This window comes from Artemia franciscana, chromosome 11 (assembly GCF_032884065.1).
Source record: "Artemia franciscana chromosome 11, ASM3288406v1, whole genome shotgun sequence".
Lineage (NCBI taxonomy): Eukaryota > Metazoa > Arthropoda > Branchiopoda > Anostraca > Artemiidae > Artemia > Artemia franciscana.
In genome coordinates this window covers 45,436,188-45,458,717 of record NC_088873.1, presented here as the reverse complement: position 1 = coordinate 45,458,717, position 22,530 = coordinate 45,436,188, and the positions used below count along the sequence as shown (strand labels likewise).

Sequence of the window (22,530 nt, the reverse complement as noted above, 5' to 3'; positions counted from 1 at the left end):
AGACATTTTCCCTCCTTAAATTTCAGTGAATTCACACTTCTGAATAATGGTTACCCTAATATATTATTTGTAGTCAGCCGGGTCAACATGCTAAATTTTGAACATGAATCGCATTGAAGAATGACATTTTTCAACCAAGTCGTTTTTATGCATAACTGTTTCACAGGTCAATTATATATTATATTATTTTATATATTATATATAATATACTTTTATATACACTATTATATTATATAGTGCTCAAAAATTGTGAGTAGCCACACAGCAATGTCTGTTTAAATTATATTTTAGTGGCATTAATATACGAAAACCTAGGAAGATAAAATGCATTTTTCAAATCTACAGGGGGGAGTTTATAACTTTTTCAGTTTTTTCAATCAAAATACAAAAAAGAGGAATTTTAAAGGAAAATACCCTCCCCCCACATAAAGAGGGTATTTTTCAGAATCTAGGGGGAGGGGGCAAATGCCTCCTACCCTCCCATTAACGTCACTGTTTCATATCTAAGTTACACATCGAAAATACATTTCAGAAATGAATCCTTTTAGTGTCAAGTTTATCCCTTTGTTCTATTGGGTACTCAGCACATTTTTTTTTTGGAAGGGGAGGGGTTCCACTAACTGGCTGGTCATATCTCTTTTAGATATATTCATTATATCTACGAAGGCATATCTTCGCAGTTATACCTAAACGTTGTATCCGAATTTTTTTTACTTCTGAGATAATTGCCAAAAACTGTTTGCTTAGTTTTTTGGTTTACTAGTGCAGTATAGACCAGGAGAACCAAGGTATGCTTGAACACACACTTCCGGGATACATCCCCCCTTTTATAAAAGCTTAGAAAATAGTTTTTGGCATTTATCCAAGAAGTGTTAAAGAGTCAGATACAACTTTTGAACGCAACACAGACAATAAATTGCTTATGAGACTCTACGTAAAGGTCGCATATGATATTTTTATAATTATGAAATAATTGCCAAAAATTATTTGCTACCCTGTTTTCAAAGAGAAGATTAGCAGGGCAATATTGACCAGAAGAACTATAGTGGGATTGAACATACCCTGCCGTGCTAGTTCTCCCCCTTACATAAGAGCTTATTTAGAATATAGTTTTTGGCATTTATCCAAAAAGTGTGGAAGAGTCAGATACAACTTTTAGAGTGCCACTTAAACGATAAAATCAACTTAAAGGTCACAAATGGCATCTTTATAATTCCTGAATAATTGCCAAAAACTGTTTGCTAAGCTGTTCTCAAAGAGAAAATCAGCAGGGTAATATAGACCAAGAGAACCAAAGTGAACATGAGCTGTCGTGGTAGTCCCTACCTTTAAGGAAAGCTCAGAAAATAGTTTTGGCATTTATCCAAGAAGTGTGAAAGAGTCAGATATGACCTTTGAGCTCGGAAGAGACGTTAAATAGCTTATGAGACTCTTACTATATCGAGTTCAATGGCGGGGGTGAAACATTTGGAATATAAATCGAGATACAAAAATAATGATGTTGGCGATATAAGTTGAAAAAGCTGTAAATTACAAGTTACCTTGTAGTCCCAAATTCTTACAAAATCTTCATCCGTTGTTCCAGACAATCTTATGGATCCAGAATTAATCACAGCAGCGTAAGAAATCTCGCGAACGACAACCGTAACATTGGCATGAATATCTGTCTGAGTGTGTTTCCTGTCATACGCTTTAAAACGAAGATGGTACCTTAAAAAAAACTTCATTAAAAAAAATAAAAATGTCAGTATTTTAGTCAGTAGACTTGTAGGGATAACCCTCGATGTCCCTGAACTTCCTCAAGGCTCCTAAAAATTTCCAGGTGAAAGGTGTAGATGATGAAGCGGCGTCCATATTCCGTACGTAAATTTCTATACTAAGAAGTTCCATTGTGTTAAGCCTAACATTACACACTTAAACAAGTCCTTCACACTTGGCTAACATAAAAATCAACAAAATTTATCATTATCATCGTCTCAAATAATCAAAACTATCATGAGCTACCCAACTCAAAAACTAAAAACTTTTTTGCATGCTGACCATGGTCTGCGTTGCGCAGGTACCGATCTCCTGATTCAATGCCTTCGACCGGGAGTGCAATGCGTGGTTGGGAGCAAATCATTACCCATGTTTCCCCCCAGGCTTCCCCAGGTACCTATTTGAAGCAGGGTCAACTCTGGCTGAGCTCACAGAGTCACACCATTGACCCCCCCATACCAGACTAAGTAACCAGTGACACCAGGACTTGAGCCCCTGGCCTCAAGATTTCAAGTCTGGAGCTCCAACCAAATGGCTAGGTGAAATATTCAAAAATTAGAAAAGTGAAATGCTTCATTAGGGAAAGTCAATTAGTATATTTTCACACTACATTAACCGCTCATTTAGAAATTCCATTTCATCGCTGCTGTGCTGACTTTCTATAACAGAATAAACTTATGGAAGGTAAAATTGTATATAGAACTCAAGTCTACCTGGCACTACCTACGTTACGGATAAACTTTCCTCCATATGATTACATAACCTAGAGCAATGTCTCCGGTTATACAAGATAATAGTGCAAAAGAACCTTGAGAGGCGTGTGCAAGGCTGTATTTAGGGGGGGGATAAGCCCTCTGGATACAGACCTCCCACGACCAGAATTTTTGTCCGACTTTCAAAAACGTAACAGAATGCACATAAACAAATTCTTATGCGTTTCCTTAAAGTTCCTCTTTTTGTAAACCCCGTCGAAAAAAAAAAACAAAAAAAACCGACAACAATCCTGGATACGCCCTTGTGCGTGTGACTCATCACACACTACATGTAATAACATACTCCAAGCAGCACATGATATATTTCCTTCTTTATTTTGAATTAAGACAAAAAAAAAAATAGAGAAGATATAAGCTCGGAGTTTAGGAAAAGAAGCTATTCCCGGTAAGACATGGTATAAAAATGTACAAACGTGGTACAAAAGTAACGAGTGATTAAAAAGACAATTTTCCAAAAAAAGGAGGAAATGTGCTTCCCATTTTCCAGCTTGTTTTTCCTAATCAGTACCTGTTCTGACATTTTTTGTGCCCACACAAAATCTTGATTTGCGCCCCTCCCCCTATTCCCAAACAATTGTCAAGCCAAACTTTAACAACATTTTCATACATCGACAAAATTTTTATCAATTTACTAATTACTTAAAAATGTATTTTTTTGACGGTTAATATGTTTATTTAATTACTGCAACTGTTTAACATTTTTAATTTAGTTCATTTTATTAATTAATTCATAAATTATTTTTTATTATTATTATTATCATCTTCAATTGTTATTATTTAAATTATTTTTTATTTATTTTTATTTTATCAATTGATAATTTATTAATTACTTCAATATATTAGTTACGCGCTCTACTTTATTTCAATAAAAACAAAATTTCAAAAATTACAAAATGGTAATAACTGTTGGACTATATATTCGAAATTTTGCGCTTAAAATTTCTGCGCCTGGGGCAAGTACCCCCTCTGTCCCCTTAAACCGCCACTGTTCTTACTGCTGAGATGTAAAGATTTTAAATAGTTGCATGTAACCTTCCCAGTCAAACTTTGAAATCCAAAGTTACTACGAACTTAATTGCTTTTTATTGAGGTTGCTCTTTAATGAGATTAATAATCTCATTGCTACTTTTTCTGTTTATTAAATGAAAATAAGCTATAATAATAATACTAGAAAGAAAAAGAAGAAATAAAAATACCAAGAAAGCTCAAAACAGACTTCAAGATAACTTCCCTATATTAAAATTATTGTTTCTAATTCTTAATATTAAGCTCTCACAAGTCCAAATTATTAATAGCTTTACATTTTCGTTATAGCCCAAGATTTCTGGTTCTGAGATTTCAGAAGTTAAATTCAAAAAATAAGAGCTTAAAGAAAACAAAGCACGTAGGAATACATATTTCGAAAACGGCTTCCGATTTCCACCTAAATCAAAATTTCGTCAGTGGCCTAATTTTTTTCCCGCTCTTTCGAATGGTGTATGGTCTGTGTTGGGCTCAGTATAGCCCTCAGTGTAGCCCTCTTTTGATTAGCAACGGAGAATTAAGTTTCATCCTAGTGACCACTTTAGCAAAATCCTCCAAGGAGCGAAATTATTCTATCCAATTATTATTATTTTTTAATTATTATTATTCAAACAGCTGAAGAAAAAATCAAGTGGATGAAGTTTTATTAAATGGATTAGAGCCGTCGAAAAAGAACGTACGAAATCTTTATTCAGTTTTATTTCGGTTTTCAAGGGATAGGAAAATCTTGCTATATAGCTATTATTAGACAGAAAAATAAGCTTATAGACTTACTTTCCTTCCCGAGTGCCATGCAGCATTTTTATCATTCCAGTAGATTCATCTAGACCAAAATTTGGATGCTCTCGACCTTCATACCAATGAAATTTCTTATCAGGCAAATCCCAATCATCTAAATCGTAAACATAAACTCGACCAATGTCGACGTCCGGAGCTTGCCCCTACAGGATAAATCAACTTACAGTAATTCAAGATATAAGAGGAAAATGAGCAATTTCTCCCTCCCTGTCTCTGTCTCTCTCCTACGAATACCAAAACGCAATGTGTTCTTCGGCTATATGATTATTAGTTAGTAGCCGTCTTCAACAAGGTGTATAAAAAAAAAAAAAAAAAAAAAAAAAAAAAAAAAAAAAAAAAAAAAAAAAAAAAAAAAAAAAAAAAAAAAAAAAAAAAAAAAAAAAGTTTTTAGAAATCACGTATATTAACTCTATAAAATTATATGATCCTCAATATATCATTTCTATATACTTTACAATAAAAAAAAATAATGCAACACTATATCATTTATAACATTACGAATTATTATATATTAGAGAGGGGGGAGAGGGAGCACATTCATGATAACAAAATTTTTCCTGTTAAAACACTAATGTTACTTGACACTAAGCCCCCCAACCAACCCGGGAAAATAACAGCAATAATAAACAAGAGTTAAGAGCTCATATGACACTTGAGATGAGAAATCGGATCCAGTCCGGTTATGTCAATGACGCATCAAGAACTTGTGCTTATTCTCAAAATCGCCGAAGCACTAGAAATCCCCAAAACTCCCCCAAAGAGATCGGATCTAGTCTGGTTGCGTCAACCACGAATCTAGAGCTAGTGCTTACTCTTCCCATCAAGTTTCACCCCGATCTCTCCACTCTAAGCGATTTCCAAGATTTCCGTTTCCCCGTCCACCCCCCAACGTCCCCGGATCCAATCCAAATTGAAAACGGAGCATCTGAGACATGATATCTTTCTATATGTCAAGTTTCATTAAGATCTAATCACCCATTCGTGAGATAAACATACAGCAATCTTCACGATTTCCCCTCCTTCCAGCCCCCCTCAGATGGCCAAATCGGGAAAACGACTGTTATCAAGTTTGTTTTTTCAGGTCCCTTACAAGCCTACCAACTTTCATCGTCCTAGCACGTCCAGAAGAACTGAACTTGCAAAGCACTGGACCCCCCGCCCCAACTCCCCAAAGAGAACGGATTTGGTCCAGTTATGTCAATTACGTATCTAGAACTTGTACTTATTTTTCCCACCAAGTTTCATCCCGATCTCTCCACTCTAGCGTTTTCCAAGATTTCCAACTTCCCCCTCCAACTCCCCCCGATGTCACCGGATCCGGTCGGAATTTAAAATACGAGCTCTGAGAAACGGGATCCTTCTAAATATCAAATTTCATCAATATTCAATCAGCCATTCCGAAGCTAAAAATACCTCATTTGTTCTAATTAATCCGAATTAACCGTCCTTCCACTCCCTCCAGATGATCGAATCGGGGAAGCGACTATTTCTAATTTGATCTAGGCCGGTCCCTGATACACCTGCCAACTTTCAGCGATCACTATATTGATCAAGTATCTAGTTTCGGATTTTCTTCATTTAAAAAATTGGGCTGGTCCTGGATTCGATCCTGGGACCTATTGCACCCTAAGAAAGAATCATACCACTAGACGAGCAAGCCACAATTAAGAGCACTAACCATTTGTTTTATCGTCAAATAAAATTATTTTCAACTATCTCGTTCGCTCACTCCTCCCAAATTAACCGTCCCCCACTCCCCCCAGATGATCGAATCGCGGAAGTGACTATTTCTAATATAATCTGGTCTGGTCCCTGATACGTCTACCAACTTCCATCATCCTAGCTTATCTTGAAGTGCCCAAACTAGCTAAACCGGGACCGACAGAAAAACAGACAGACAGACCGATGGACAGAAATTGTGATCGCTATATGTCACTTGGTAAATACCAAGTGCCATAAAAAAACAAGAAAAATAAGCAAAAACAAATAATAAAGGAATAGTTATTACCACGTAATTATAAAAAAAAATTCCCTTGGAACTAGGTTGCATTTTATTATCATTTACGTAACAAAAAACATTGACAAAAAATATTGATGTCAAAATACCGAAGCTCGTCAATAATATTGAAAAAAAGTCAAGATATAATGAGAGTTCTAAAAAAGATATATAGGAACAAACAAATAATAAAGCAATAATTATTACCATGTAATTATAGACAAATATTTCCTTGGAGCCAGGTTGCATTTTATTATCATTGACGTCACCAATAACAATGGTCAATGTAGATGTGGCCGACATTGCAGGACTGCCCGAATCTTTGATCACAATTGGCACATGATACTCTTTCTGTTGTTCTCGGTCAAAAGAGCGAAGAGACGACACTAGTGCCATTCCATCTCCATTTGCACCCTCTGTAAAAAGATATTATGAAAATAGAGGTTGCGAAAAGGCAAAGTTTAAGTAACGTAATTACCCCTGGTAAGAGCAGATGTAGAGACAAACAATGTATGTGCCAGATGTGGTGACTTACCACAGAAAGAATTTGCAATTTACCTATTACCATATTGGTAAAAACAGTGGATTGGCCAGTAGAATAATACCATTGTACAGTCTTTTTCGAGTAGAAAAAGATCTAGCTCTTTTTTTCCGTCCTGTTTACATCAACATAAAACTTTCCTTACATCTATACATTACTTTCACTTTCATCAACGGTTTATCATAAGATTTAATGATTGATGTCAAGAGTGCAGCCAGAAAAGTTCCCAATGTGATGGGTTGCGAAACAAGCACCAGAAAATAGGGAGGGGGATTACTCTCGTGATCACTCCCTGGCAGCACTTGGGTAGTGTCAGTTAATTTAAAGTACTCTCATCAATATAGAAAGAAGTCCAAACCATTTGCCTGAGATGAAGGACTGTTTTACCAAGTACCTCTTGTGGCTTGTCAGTCCAGGGAACAATTCCTGAAAGTTTCAAGCTAAGACAGCCAAGATTAGGCTTGACCATTTTTTTCAATGGACAACCAGCAACAGGAAATTTGCATAATGTAGGATCCTTGCCGTGGAAAAGGTCCTCGCTACACGTTTATTGGACCTTTTGACTACTCTGAGATATCTAGCAATATGAAAATTTTGAAATGATATCATAAGGGTGCTCAGGAGGGGTGCTGGTTATTCTTTATTTTGACTCTTAAAAAGAACACTAGAACTTTCAATCTTCAATGGAACTAGCCCCCTCTACACTTTCTACGGCTACCCCTTCCATCCAAAGTGTCTGGAAGAAAGTGGTAGCAAGCAAGCACTTGGCTCTTTACTAAGTCAATGATAGTGAATGGCCTTCGACTAAAATTGTGCATGATTTTTATCCGTTGTCCTGGAAAGAAAATAATGTAAAATAATTAATTATCATTAATTAAGATCAAGTTTGAGAGAGGAGAGGAGAGAGAGAGGGGGGAGAGGGAGAGAGAGGAAAGAAGGAGAGAGAGGAATATGTATTAATAATAAAGCAATATTCTATTTATTTTAATCATATTTTTCAGATAGAAGATTATATTCTGATGCCCGATATTTGCGCCGAAAGAAATTTCGTCTTAGTGACTTATTAAATAAAAAAAAAAATAATTTTTTTAGCTGAAAGTAAGGAGCGACATTAAAACTTAAAACGAACAGAAATTACTCCGTATATGAAATGGGTTGTCCCCTCCGCAATCCCTCGCTCTTTGCGCTAAATTTTTTAATTGTTTTAAAAAGTAGAATTGTGGCAAAGAGTCATACTTTAGCGTAAAGAGCGAGGGATTGCGGAGGGGACACCCATTTCATATACGGAGTAATTTCTGTTCGTTTTAAATTTTAATGTCGCTCCTTACTTTCAGCTAAAAAAATTAGTTTTTTTTATTTAATTTCTGTACGTTTTTGAATTAATGCATGTTTGGTTTTGGCTCTCCGCACATACATTATTAAAATGAAATTTGTATATTAATTTTTTTTTTTGGCTAAATGGCTTTCTCTTAGTTTTGATCAGACGATTTTGAGAAATAAGGGTGGAGAAGGAGGTCTAGTTGCCCTCCAATTTTTCGCTTACTTAAAAAGGCAACTAGAACTTTTAATTTTTAACGAACGTTTTTATTAGTAAAAAATATACGTAACTTAAGAATTAACTTACGTAACAAACTTTCATAATCTTATATTTTTATTATGTATACGAGGGGGTTTGTACCCTCGTTAATACATCGCTCTTGACACTAAATCGTAAGTTTTGTCCCAATTCTTTAAGAATGACCCCTGAATCAGAAAGGCCGTAGAATAAATAGTTGAAATTACTAAAAATACTTTAGCATAAAAAGCGAGGTATATATCTCCTCCTAAATACCTCGCTCTTTATGCTAAAGTATTTTTAGAACCTCTCATATGCGTAATAATCTCTGTTTGTTTTAAGTTTAAATGCTACTCCTTCCTCTCATTTGAAAAAACGTTTTCATGTTTATTTTTCATTGTTTTCTTATAGTAATGCTAGAAAATCCTGCGCCCTTTTCATTGAATTTTTCTTCCCCCATGACAGATTCCTCCAAGGAAAGATCCTCCAACATAGCCCCTCCCCTCAGCCCCACACCCAAACAAAATACAATCCCCCTGAAAACGTCTGTACACTTCCCAATAACCATTACTATATGTAAACACTGGTCAAAGATTGTAACTTGCAGCCCCTCCCCCAGGGATTGTGGGGCAGTAAGTCATCCCCAAAGACACAGTTATTATGGTTTTCGACTATGCTGAACAAAATGGCTATCTCGAAATTTGATCCGTTGACTTTGGGAAAAAAATGAGCGTGGGAGGGGGCCTAGATGCCCTCCAGTTTTTTTGGTCACTTAAAAAGGGCACTAGAACTTTTCATTTCCGTTGGAATAAGCCCTCTTGCGACATTCTAGGACCACTTGGTCGATACGATGAACCCTGGAGACAAAAAAACAACAAAAAACAAATAGACACGCACCCGTGATTTGTCTTCTGGCAAAAAATACAAAATTCCACATTTTTGTAGATAGGAGCTTGAAACTTCTACAGTAGGGTTCTCTGATACGCTGAATCTGATGGTGTCATTTTCGTTAATATTCTACGACTTTTAGGGGGTGCTTCCCCCTATTTTCTTAAATAAGGCAAATTTTCTCAGGCTCGTAACTTTTGATGGGCAAGACTAAACTTGATGAAACTTGTATATTTAAAATCAGCATTAAAATGCGATTCTTTTGATGTAGCTATTGATATCAAAATTTAATTTTTTAGAGTTTTGGTTACTATTGAGCCGGGTCGCTCCTTACTACAGTTCGTTACCACGAACTGTTTGATTAGGTTCTCTTCAGTCTGGACGACTTTATAATCAAGCGCAGGCAACTTGCAAAAAAGAGCAGTGCAGTATATCTGATCGTTTTGCGATATCTTCCCTACGTTTTCCTGTATTTTTTTTTGACAAATTTGCATACCCTTCCTTTTTTTAATAAATACAAACTTTACGCCTGAGGCTCTATAGAGTATACACTAAATCTCATTGCACATAACATAAACAGTTGACCTACATAGTCAGGTCATATACATAGTCACAACTATATGAATAAGTTTGTTATGTTGGGTTGTATGAAACTGCTCATGACAATCTCTTGGGTAAAGCAAATTGGAGGCATTTAAAAATGCGAACCGAATTTTATTGAATCAAAAAGCGGCAAATCTACTGCCCCTTTTTTCTTACGACATGCGCTTGGGTGATGTAAACTAGCGAACTCATGTTCCCCAATCAATCAATTGCTATGGTATTTTTTCAGAGGGAACTTACGGTCATCCATGGGCCCCCAATCATCCCCCCGGACTTTTTTGCCCATCTCCCCCTTTTTTAACTAAGAAATTTTTCAGCTTTTTTTTTAGTGTTTGATAGGCCAGAGTGTTATTTTTCTTAACGATATGAAGTTAGCACCAACTAAACATATCTATAGATGAAAAAGACCACGATTGAAGGCAGCATTTTGAACAAGCCTCTCACTATGCTTTTTTTGTTTATGCATTTAAAAACAGAACCCACAGAAAACAATAATCATATCTCCATTTAATGCCTACTTTCAATACAAGTGTCAATGCATATCAACGCATTTGGGACTACTCCCCCTCCCCCCAAAAAACGAAACAAAAAACAACAACAACAGTTCAACTATCAAGACACTTCGTGGGATCTAAATGAAAACTGTTCATCTAATTAGAGTTTGGGAAGGTAACTTACTTGGATCATGTTCAACTTTAAAGGAAGCTCGAATTTCGTCATCCGCATTAGGGTCCATCCTGAAATAAAATGGGGGTCCATTTCCCTTAGACCTGTCGTCACCATCTGTGGCCAGTATCTCAATAACTTTACGTGGTGGAACATGTTCTGGCAGAACGGGTCTGTAATCCTTCAAAAACCGCGGAGCATTGTCGTTGATATCAAGAACAACTACAGTTAAAGTAGCAGTGGCTGTTTTAGTCGGAATTCCATCGTCAATAGCCAAAATTTTAACCTAAATAATAACAATTAGTTGTTAATAATATAAATAATAACATTAAAATAAATAAATAAAATAAATAATAACAATTACTGTTTACAACAAAATTTATGATTATTTCGTAAGTTATATTCAATTCTCATAAATCATTTTTATAAAGATGAAATACTCAGAATAAATTTGCTTTTAACCGGCAACCTTCAAGAAAATATTTTTGGAAAAAGTGAAGATGGACGAGCACAATTCATCGATTAACGATTGTAAATTCAAAAATTACTGATTACAAACTCAAAAATTACCGACTACAAATTCAAAAATTACCGACTGCAAATTCAAAAATTACAGATTACAAAGTAAAACTTACCGATTACAAATTCAAAAATTACCCATTATAAATTCAAAAATTACCGATTACAAATTCAAAACTTACCGATTACAAATTCAAAAATTACCGATTACAAATTCAAAACTTACCGATTACAAATTCAAAAATTAACCATTATAAATTCAAAAATTACCGATTACAAATTCAAAACTTACCGGTTACAAATTCAAAAATTAACCATTATAAATTCAAAAATTACCGATTACAAATTCAAAACTTACCGATTACAAATTCAAAAATTAACCATTATAAATTCAAAAATTACCGATTACAAATTCAAAACTTACCGATTACAAATTCAAAAATTAACCATTATAAATTCAAAAATTACCGATTACAAATTCAAAAATTACCGATTGCAAATTCAAAAATTACAGATTACAAATTAAAACTTACCGATTACAAATTCAAAACTTACCGATTACAAATTCAAAAATTAACCATTATAAATTCAAAAATTACCGATTACAAATTCAAAACTTAACGATTACAAATTCAAAAATCACCGATTACAAATTCAAAAATTACCGATTATAAATTCAAAAATTACCGATTACAAATTCAAAAATTACCCGACAAATTAAACCATGTGACCTATTTCCTTTCTTCTTTTGTTTTCATTTAATTTTAATGACAACAAGTCTTATTTTTTGTACTTTTATTCTTATTATATTTTATTTCCTATTCTGTTATTAAACACATAACAGAATAGTAAATTCATTATTACTACTAATAACTCACTGGGGAGTCAGGCAGCCTGAGGCTAACATAGCATTTAAAAGATATAGAGCTCTTTTCTTTCGTTTTCTAAGTAGTTTTATGATTAGATTGATTTTAACTAGTAAGTTTTTAAAGCCTTTGATCAGTTTTCTAGGATCATCTTCAGAGGCTGGTTACTTTAGAAGGCTACGCAAAACGTTTTTCCAAGCTTGTTTTTTTATTTTCTTCTGAATTTCTCTCACAATTTATAGGTTTCTGAAAATTGTAAGCAAACAATTGTTGCAAGCTACCACTTGTGTTCACATAGAAAATTGTTAACAAACAAAGTTAGCTAACAATTCTCGAAAAGGAATTAATTGGACAGGTAATAATTTATCAATAGCTAATATGTTACCCAGTAATATAATTATTGTATATAACTACTCTAGTATATTATTATATATGTAATTATTGCATTATAATTATAGTATAATTATTAGCTAAGTAAACATTATAAGCTAGTACTTGAATGGTAGAGAAAAGACTATGCAGACGGACCTTAAAAAAGAGAAATAAAAAAATAGGACCAAACCAAAATACAGCAAATTTCTTCCATCTCTCAGGTTAAATTTACCACTCCCTCCCTCCACCCCAACCCGAGAGTGTAGTAGCATAAGTTTTATGGATGGTATTGTGTTACCTGATGTCTAGGTAAATCCTCTCGGTCGAGTGACCTTTGAATGGTTACTGTTCCATTTGTATTGATGAAAAATTGTCTCCTTCTATCAGAGGCTCGATCAATGGCGTAAGAAACTTTGCTTTTTCCTCCCTGAAATCAAACGTTAATATAAAACTCATGTATTAAATGTCTGTAAATCTCAAACGTTATATATATATATATATATATATATATATATATATATATATATATATATATATATATATATATATATTACTACTACTACTACTACTAATAACTCACTGCAGCACCAAGCCGCCTGAGGCCAACACAGCTACGCACGCTCCTCCTCCAACCTAATCTATTTAAAACCTCCCTCTTTACACCCTCCCAGGAAGTTCCCATTTCCTTTAAATCTTTATTTATGACATCCTCCCAACCCAGACAAGGACGACCTGCTTTCCGTGTGGCCCCAGACGGTTGGCCAAAAAGGACAATCTTCGGTAATCTATCATCCTTCATCCGTAGAACGTGGCCTAGCCATCTCAACCTTTCTTTCATTATAGCCCCAGAAAGTGGGATTGAACCACACTTTTCGTACAACCTACTGTTTGAAATACGGTCAGTCAGCCGGGTACCCAGAACAATCCGTAGGCAATTTCTCTGGAAAACATCTAGTAAATTTTCATCTGCTTTTCGGAGTGCCCATGCTTCAGAGCCATATTTGACCACTGTCATCACTGTAGCTTCCAATATTCTAATCTTGGTTTGTAGGCTTATCTTTCTATTCTTCCAAACTTTTTTTAACTGTGAAAAAACACCCTGAGCTTTAGCTATTCTACTTTTAACATCTTCACTGCTCCCACCATCTTTACTAATAATACTACCAAGGTAACTGAAGCTCCCAACCTGATCAATCTTTTCGTTACCTAATGTCACCTGTTCATCTTCACTTATTCCTAGCCTTAGTGACTTAGTCTTCTTAACATTAATTTTCAAGCCTATTTTAGCACCCTGAACTCATAAAACCTCTAAAAATTCATTCATTTTGCTCACACATTTTGCTTTTTCTGCAGAAAATGAGCGAAAAAATGTATCATCAAAAAATGGAGCTCTAGAAAGTTTAATTTTCTCGATACTGTTGCGGAAGGTAAACACAGCCATTAATTGGCAGCAAACTGGGTAAAAATACATAGATTGGCTGAGTAAAATGTAGGCTACTGTAGTAGAAGGTAACACAGCCATTAATTGGCTGAGTTAAACTAAATTTTGTTATAGTTTATCTATGTTCTCTTTACCTATATAAGTGCAGAAAAAGACATATAATAAATAAACAAGAATAAAAAGAAGACCTAATAAAATATTATTAGTGAAGAGACACAAATAGGTATTCCATAACGAATAGTCATAATAGATAGCTCAATTTTACTATGGTTATGGCGAAAATATTATTTACCCTGAAAATAAGACAGCTGAGGGTAAAATATATTCTATTGTCTCTAAATCGCTGAAAATATCAACCATATTCCTGATCCGTTTACATATTGATTTACAATATCCTATCTCCAAAAAATAATATTTGTAAACTACTAGTAACACTATATGTAATAAGATGAACGGAAATTATAAAAGAAAGACATTGCTTTACTCTTCGGCACTAGATTGGATTAGTAGAAAAACGTGTAACATGCGCTGATACATATATTAAATATCATCTATCATATGTTATATGCATGATATGTGATAGATGTATCAAGTATCATATATCATATTATATATATATATATATATATATATATATATATATATATATATATATATATATATATATATATATATACATATATATATACATATATGTGTTATATGATATATGTATTACCTCAATTGAGCTAAAATACCAATTCAAATAACCTCAATTTGAGCTAAAATACCAGTAAATAGGGAGGTTCTACTTTATAACTCAGATCCTCTTGCCTCCAAAGGTGCTAAAGGCCCATTCACAAATAGACTTTACTAAATACTGAGATTTAGCTAGTGCTAATTTGAGCCAATCAGAATTTTTTTCATAGAATTTTTCAGCCAATAACAACAATCTACGAAAGATCTGATTGGCTTAAGCTTTCGCTTGCTAAATCTCGATATCAGTGAAATCTCAATATGAATGGGCCTATAAAGCATAAAAAAACCATCACGTCTTCTCAATCGGTTTGAGGAGAGGCGCTAAGATTCTGCAGAGTTCGCAAGCTGTATCTTAGTGTGTTCTTGGGGCCTCCTTTTTTTCTGCAGCCCCGCGACACCACTGAAGAACCATCTTCGGAAGTTGGGCTCCAGGCATGGGAGTCAAGTGCCAAAGACACCTCTACTTCCTGTGCTTGGCGGTTTTGGTAATTAGAGACTGGGACGTGTTTTACCGTATGTCAGAATTTGTTACCTATTACGTCCAGTGGATGTTGGGAATCCGTCATAAACGCATGTTTTTGAAGCACAGACGTTTTTCTGCAGTTGTCGGTCAAAGTCCCGTGCTTCCGAGTCATACAGAGTGCAGAGGGGAGTCTAAGCTTTACTCACATTGAGCTCTTTTGCTTGTCTTTACTAGCCTTTAATTCTTGTTTAATAAAAAATGGCATATAACAAACGATTTTAATTGAGCTTCAGAATCCAAACACATACACTGTTGCCAGTTTGGGCATACATGAGCATTTACATTGACATTAAACTATTCCATCGATTGTTATTATTATTTTTTTTCACAGAAAACTTATCGTATCAATTTTGAAATTCTATATGGTTACATATCTCATAACAAAGTCGTTGTAAGTAGCGATATATACATATATACACAAGAATGCTAGTGCTTTTTTCATTTCTATTGACACCAGCCAGTGGTGTCAATGAATGAAAATGTAGTGAGGGGGTAGGTATTTTTGAAAATCTAGAGGGGGGAGCAATTGTTTTTTTTTTAGTGGAAGTACCAAAAAAGACATTTTCCTATAAAAATACTAGAAAAATAAGGGGACAAACGCCCCGCCTTCCCCTATTTGACGCTCCTGGGCACAGTCACAGGAAACATACAATCTTTGATGAGATTTTCTCATCCTACATCTAGTTTCTTAATTATTTTGCAATTATATTTATACCTCCGATATTTAATGAAAATTTAATGGAATATGACAGATATACTCAATTATTGAATTTTAATTATTCAGGAAATTTTATCCCCTAACTAAAAATATTCAAATCTACAATGCTACGTTACCTGTTTATTTTTCAACTACATCCGGATATGTACGTTTCCTTGTCGCCGTATCCAAATTTATGGATTAAGCCTTGTTGATTTTAGACTATATTTCCATTAAGAAAGCAAAGACAAAACTATCATTGGAGAGAAAATACAAATATTAGCTGATCTATGGGTGAAACTGATTTCTCTCTCTATCTTCATTTATTATTATTGTATCGGTTTACTAGGTTTATTATTATTATCATTTATTACTATTATTATTTATACATTTATCATTTAGTGTATATTAGGATTTACACTATTAAATTTAACCAAACATAGCTTATTTTTTTTATGTTTCATTAAAGCAAAAAGGACAATGGAAATAAGATATAAAAAAGCTTAGAAAAAGTATTAAAAAAATATAAAGATTCAGCAAAAACTAGCTAAAAGTATGAAACACCAAAGAGTTTAAGAAGTCGCAGCTTGTATTTGAAAGTGTAGTTAGAAATCAACACATAATTAAATGTTTAAGTTCTTACAGACGAAAAGCATTGTCAAATTTAACTAATTATTTTGCTGATCAATTTTCAATGTGGCAACACTGACGGAAAGGTAGTACAGCCTTTGAAACTTAGTAATTTTGAAACAGCAGAAGGAAAATCTCAAGAGAATCTTCCCTGGGCCTAAAAAAGGTAATGCTTCTTCATCTACAGCTTAGTTAATTTAATTAACTTTCTAGTTTATATGATAATACTATGGTAATACCTCAGTAACTGGACAGTTCCTGATTTCGGACATCCATTATATATATATATATATATATATATATATATATATATATATATATATATATATATATATATATATATATATATATATATATATATATATATATATATATATATATATATATATATATAAATAAATACGATTATTTGGGAGTAAAATCATAGTAGTAATTTTGTTCAAAATTCAAACCTAAGCAATGTTGCCCTAACAACCTCACATATTTAAATACCCGTATTCAGCCACATCCTTATATCATATACATGTTATTTTCCCTTTATTTATAAAAGTACCGAATACAAGTAAAAGAGGTTTTTAACATCTTGATGCATTTGATTAGCTAGGGACTGGATCATAATTGCGGAACATTCAGTCACTTTCACAGCCATTAAGACTGTCTTCAACAGGATTCAACAGCAAATCTAGCTCCTCTCCTTCAGTCTTAGATTTTGATTCAAGTGACCGTGTCTATTCCGAAGCCCCCCCAACGAAATTCTTGGATATGGCCCTGAAGATTATATATCACTTTCTACCTCCAGCCTCCTATCGTCTCTTCCTTAGAGATAATTGTGTATTTATCTGAGGATTCTTTCAAAACAACTGCTGAAACACAAGGGCCGCTAAACTAGAATAAGAATTTCTTTTAGACACTGCAGTCAGTAACATCTCATTTGGTAGCAATTGGTTAAAAAACAGGCTAAGTCTTAGAAAAGGGCATTGGTACTCAAATTTCCAATTGAAAAATCCTTATGGGTTTTACCTATATAAGATTGCCCCTGACTTAAACAGGAACCGGAAAAACCGGAATTATACAAGGGGAAAATAGGGGAATTTTCCTCGGGATATGGGGGAATATTCCATGAGGAGTATTTTCAGAGGGAAGGGGGAGGGGTTAGGTCTAAAATAAAAATAAGGATATTGATTCTACTTATACGGCCGTCGACATTGTTGAAAATCCAGATAATGTACTTCTTTTTGATGAGGCAACTTTAATATTTGAAGCAAATCGCTTCCCAAATTCTTTTAGGAAGGCCAAAAAATCCATAAATAGAGACCCTGCTTTAAATAGAAATGTTGGAGATATTCCTATAGATCCAATTTACAATAACTTAAAATTAAGGGATTCAAAAAACTTTTTTCTCCAGTTTAAATTAAGATCATCTGACCTCACTTTTAATGAAAATTAGGTCAGTAGACAAGCACTAAGCAAAGAATTCTTGTCCAATCTAATTGGTGAATATTCTTTCATTTATTCTGGCTTGGTTTTTAGGTTTGTTAGATTCAGTCTTTCTTCTGCTCAGTTAAGAGTTAATTCAAAAGGTTACTTTTCCTAATTTGGATATGTAATAGTGTATAGGTATTGGAACATTTCTAGTTGTTACTGAATTATATGACAATGCAATCAAAGCAAAATTACAACGACTGGAGAAAAGCTGGGAAAGAAGTTTTTTCTGGTATGTATGATGTCTTGTGGAGTTACACATGATTTTGGATGAATTGAAACAACTAAAGCAAAAGGTATGAAAAAATGTCTTAGGAATGATGCACGAAAATGAATTCAGGTTTAACGTGAAGCACAACCAGTGTTTCCAACAATTCAAGAAAAAATTACCACAAGTCGTCCAAAAAATGTACCAATGACCAAAAAATTGTACCATGTCCCGTTTTTTTCCGACGTGTTTTGCTTCAAGAAAAAACGCAGATCGTTAGCAAATTACAGTGCTATTTTTTAAAATTACCACCGTGTCTGTGCAGGATTTTAGGTTTGTTAGATTCAGTCTTTCTTCTACTCAGTTAAGAGTTAATTCAAAAGGTTAGTTTTCCTTCTTTTTTTTTGAGCACTGAAGACGGCTGGGCGGAATTCCCTGACGACATATCCTCCTCTATCATGTTCGCTTTTTTTGTCCACTGGCTGACATTTATCTCGGCTATTATTATAATTATTATAATATTATTATAATTTATAATATTATATATTATATTATTATAATTTTCTTGTTTTGTCCTATGTCAATCCTGCTTGTAGCCCTTTCTGTCTTTAACAGTTCATAGATTAATTTTAGTAATTGTAATTAATTAATTAGTAATTAATGATTAATATAATTAATTATATTATAGTTAATTAATATAAGTAATTAATACTATAGCTTAATATAAAATAATTAAAATAATATAATTAATATAATTAAAATAATTAGTAATTAACTAATGTAATGTAATTAATTTGTAGGTTCATAGATGTGATTTTATTTCAGCTAATATTTCACCATTTTTAGATTATAATTACCTATACTATAATAGACTTTATTGTTCTGATAAGAAGAGATGTAAGTCAGACAGACGGCCCTTTAAACCCGGGAACCCTGCAATACACTAAACAAAATCCTATTCAATCCTTTTTCTGCCAGCCTCTTCGCACCTTTGTGCTCTAAAAATTGCAAAGCGTTGTAAAATATGTCATAAAATATGTAATATACCGGTGAAATAAGAAAAATACCGGTAAAATACGTAAATTACGTAGAATAGGTAAAACACCGGTAAAATACGTAAATTACGTAAAATAGGTAGAATACCAATTTTACGAGGGTCCGTAAAATTACGGTAAAATACATAAAACCCCCAATTTTACCATTTACAACACTACACTTGGGGTTCGGGCAGGAACCCAAATGGTATACTACGTTACCACAGCTTTTTTTGTTTCGTTTTTTTTAAAGGTTCTGAACATACATTATTTTATGCACAGACAATCAGAAGACCTCAGAAGACCCTAGCTTGGTAAAAAACATTGACGAGATAGGCTTGGCATGTAACAGGTTAAGGGATTAAATAGGGGATAAATCAGGAGGGCAAATTCACAAAAAAGAGTAGGGGGAAGGACAATTTTGTTTGCTTTTGATTATTCAATAAAAATACCAGAAATGTTTTTTAATCTAGGGGAGGGGGCAAAAAATTGAGATAACCCCCTCCCCCCCCCCAATTACCATCCATGGAAAGTATATTCCTCTCAATGCCTAGAAAAATATCCATTTTCAACATCAAAATTGCATGTTTTCATGTTTTCAATTACAATTTTCGGGAACAATTCCCCGGTTTTCTCCTGGAAAAATTTGGGTGAATCCGTGAAACGCAAAAATAGTGTAAGACTTAACTTGAGCCTTATACTACAATTGAAGTGAAAATCTATCATTAACCGGTAGAATTTTTTAAAACAGTTGAAAAAAAGATTTTTAATACAAAATTATTAAAAAAAGTCCAAAGATTTCCAAAAGGACACAATCTCTGTCTAGACTACATGTATGCGCGTGAATGACTTGTATGCAGTTGTAATATAAATTTTTAACGAAAATAGCTTGCCGCCTCGGTATATATATATATATATATATATATATATATATATATATATATATATATATATATATATATATATATATATATATATATATATATATATATAATATAATATATATATATATATACTAGCTGTTGGGGTGGCGCTTCGCGCCACCCCAACACCTAGTTGGTGGGGGCGCTTCGCCCCCAACCCCCCCCCAGCCCTCCCGCGCGCGTAAGTCGTTACGCGCCATATTAGTTACGCGCCATTGTAGTTGTCTCCCTATGTCCAACCTGTGAATATAGATATATATATATATATATATATATATATATATATATGTTTTTAACTACGTAAAACTTGCGAATATACAACATTCTTTGCTGTCCAATTGTCTGTGCATATAAATAGATTGTCAGGTTTACCGACTCTTGAACATGCAACATATAATGGTCCATGGGAAAACAATCCGTATTCAGATCTATACCTCATGATTCTAATGATTGCTCTTGAGCTTTGTTGATGGTGATTGCTAATCGACGATTCCCTGTGTCGCCGTCGTCATTTATATATCCCCCTGTGCCCCCCGGCGTCCCCGTTGTAGTTGTGTCCCTGTGTCCTGGTCGTCATTTATATTCCCTGTGTCCCGGTCGTCATTTGTATCCCGGTGTCCCGGTTTGTATAGGCTATACATTCGTTTTTGAAATGGTATATGATGAAATAAATTTTTGTATTTTTCCCCTTTTTTTCTTTTTATTTTTTTTTGGTTTTTACTTTTTTTTAGTTTTTTTATTTTTTTTTATTTTTTCTTTTTATTTTTTTTTATTTTTATTTTTTTTTAGTTTTGTTTTTCTCCTTTATTTTTCATTTTTTTTTTCCTTTTTTTATTTTTTTTCTTTTTTAGTTTTTTAGTTTTTTTATTAGTTTTTAGTTTTTTTTTCTTTTTAGTTTTTTTGTAGTTTTTACCTTTTTTTAGTTTTTTTTTAGCTTTTTTTTACTTATGTCCCTGGTCGTCATTTATACTCCCTGTGTCCCGGTCGTCATTTGTGTCCCAGTGCTTTGTTGATGGTGATTGCTAATCGAACATTCCTTTTGTCCCGGTCGCTTTCTCTTTGAGTGTCCCGCGTCATTTATATTCTCTATGTGCCGGTGTCCCGGTCGTCATTTGTGTCCCGATCTGTAATTTCGTCAGTCGAAAACATGACGTCAGTCAACACAGAAACATGACGTCACCTGATCCACAGACAGACAGACAGACAACTTATTTTTATATATATAGATATATATATATATATATATATATATGTATATATATATATATTAGTAGTTTTTGTATATACCAGTTTATATAAAACCTGAAAAAACAACAACACACAAAAGCTATACAAAAAAGAAAGACGAAAAGTAAGAGATTACCCGTTTCTATAGTTTATAGTAAAAAGATTACCTGATCTGGGTCAGTGGCCTTGAATGTTTCAAGGCTCTTTCCAATTTCAGCATTTTCATAAACAGACACTTCGATGTTCGCTCTCTCAAATATTGGCTTATTGTCGTTAATGTCACGAACTTTGACGTTCACCCAGGAGTACGCCACATGGTACTTATCATGGTCATTGTCCTCACCCTATTAATATTTTCAAGTTAGAATTTAAAGTAAATCTTGAAACCCTGGTCTAAGGCAAACAAATAAACAAATTACAAAATACAAGTAATATTTATAAACATTTTCAAGACGAATTTCAAGTAGACCTTCGCTCAAATACGCTGCAGATATAGCTCCAATAGCTCGATAATAGAGAACTAACACTCAACATCTGATCTAATGAGCACCCTCCGAAGTTTTGCGACCATGAGGTGGAGGTATGGATGAGGAAGGGGCAGTCCCCCTCGCATACGGAGTAAATTCTGCTTATTTCAAGATTTAATGTTACTCCTTACTTTCATAATAACAACGTAGACCAGAAAATCCCCAGAAGCCATAAGGGAGTAGCTGGGATGATTCGGAATTAAAATGCACCCTTTGATGTATCCCCCTCCCTCTCAAACTACAAAACAATCAGATAACCCCATTGTAGAAATTTCGGTGCCTTTTTAAGTTTTGTAATTTATCCATTGCTAACAGAACAGATATTTTTTGTTATTGAAAAACAGACGAACATTTTTCGTGGGGGAATTTTCAGTGGGGAGTAAATTTTTGGGAATGATTTCCAGTCAAGGAGGATGTATTTTCCGGGGGGTATTTCCCAACAGGATGGTATTTTCCGGGGGGGGGGGTAAACACCTAGAACCGTTTCGAAGTAGTCGCTCGTTCTCCATTTTCCCTGAAGCTTTTAATAACCTGTTCAAATTAGACAATTTTGATTTTTTATGTATTTTCACAGGCTTCACTTGTTTTTTAATCTTTTGACTTTTTTTTATGTTTGTTTAAAAGTTCTTTTTTTACCCTGAAATTCAAATTCGGTCTTTCGGGGCTTGTGGTAGAAATTTTTTAGAGCAAACATTTTATTTTATCTAAATTGGGAACAGTCTAAAAAAAAAAAAAACAATAA

At 33.9% G+C, this 22,530-nt stretch overlaps 1 protein-coding gene across 1 annotated transcript in view; it reads right to left on the bottom strand.

Moving 5' to 3' along the window:
• LOC136033280 (neural-cadherin-like) overlaps positions 1-21,605 on the bottom strand; it is a gene marked incomplete at its 5' end in the record, with an annotated part of 72,366 nt that extends 50,761 nt beyond the window's left edge. Inside the window, 6 exon segments of the mRNA XM_065714038.1 lie at positions 1,542-1,710; positions 4,329-4,495; positions 6,556-6,764; positions 10,614-10,887; positions 12,657-12,785; positions 21,429-21,605. Of these exon segments, the coding sequence (XP_065570110.1) occupies positions 1,542-1,710; positions 4,329-4,495; positions 6,556-6,764; positions 10,614-10,887; positions 12,657-12,785; positions 21,429-21,605 (1,125 nt within the window).
• Between the last annotated feature and the right edge of the window lie 925 nt (positions 21,606-22,530).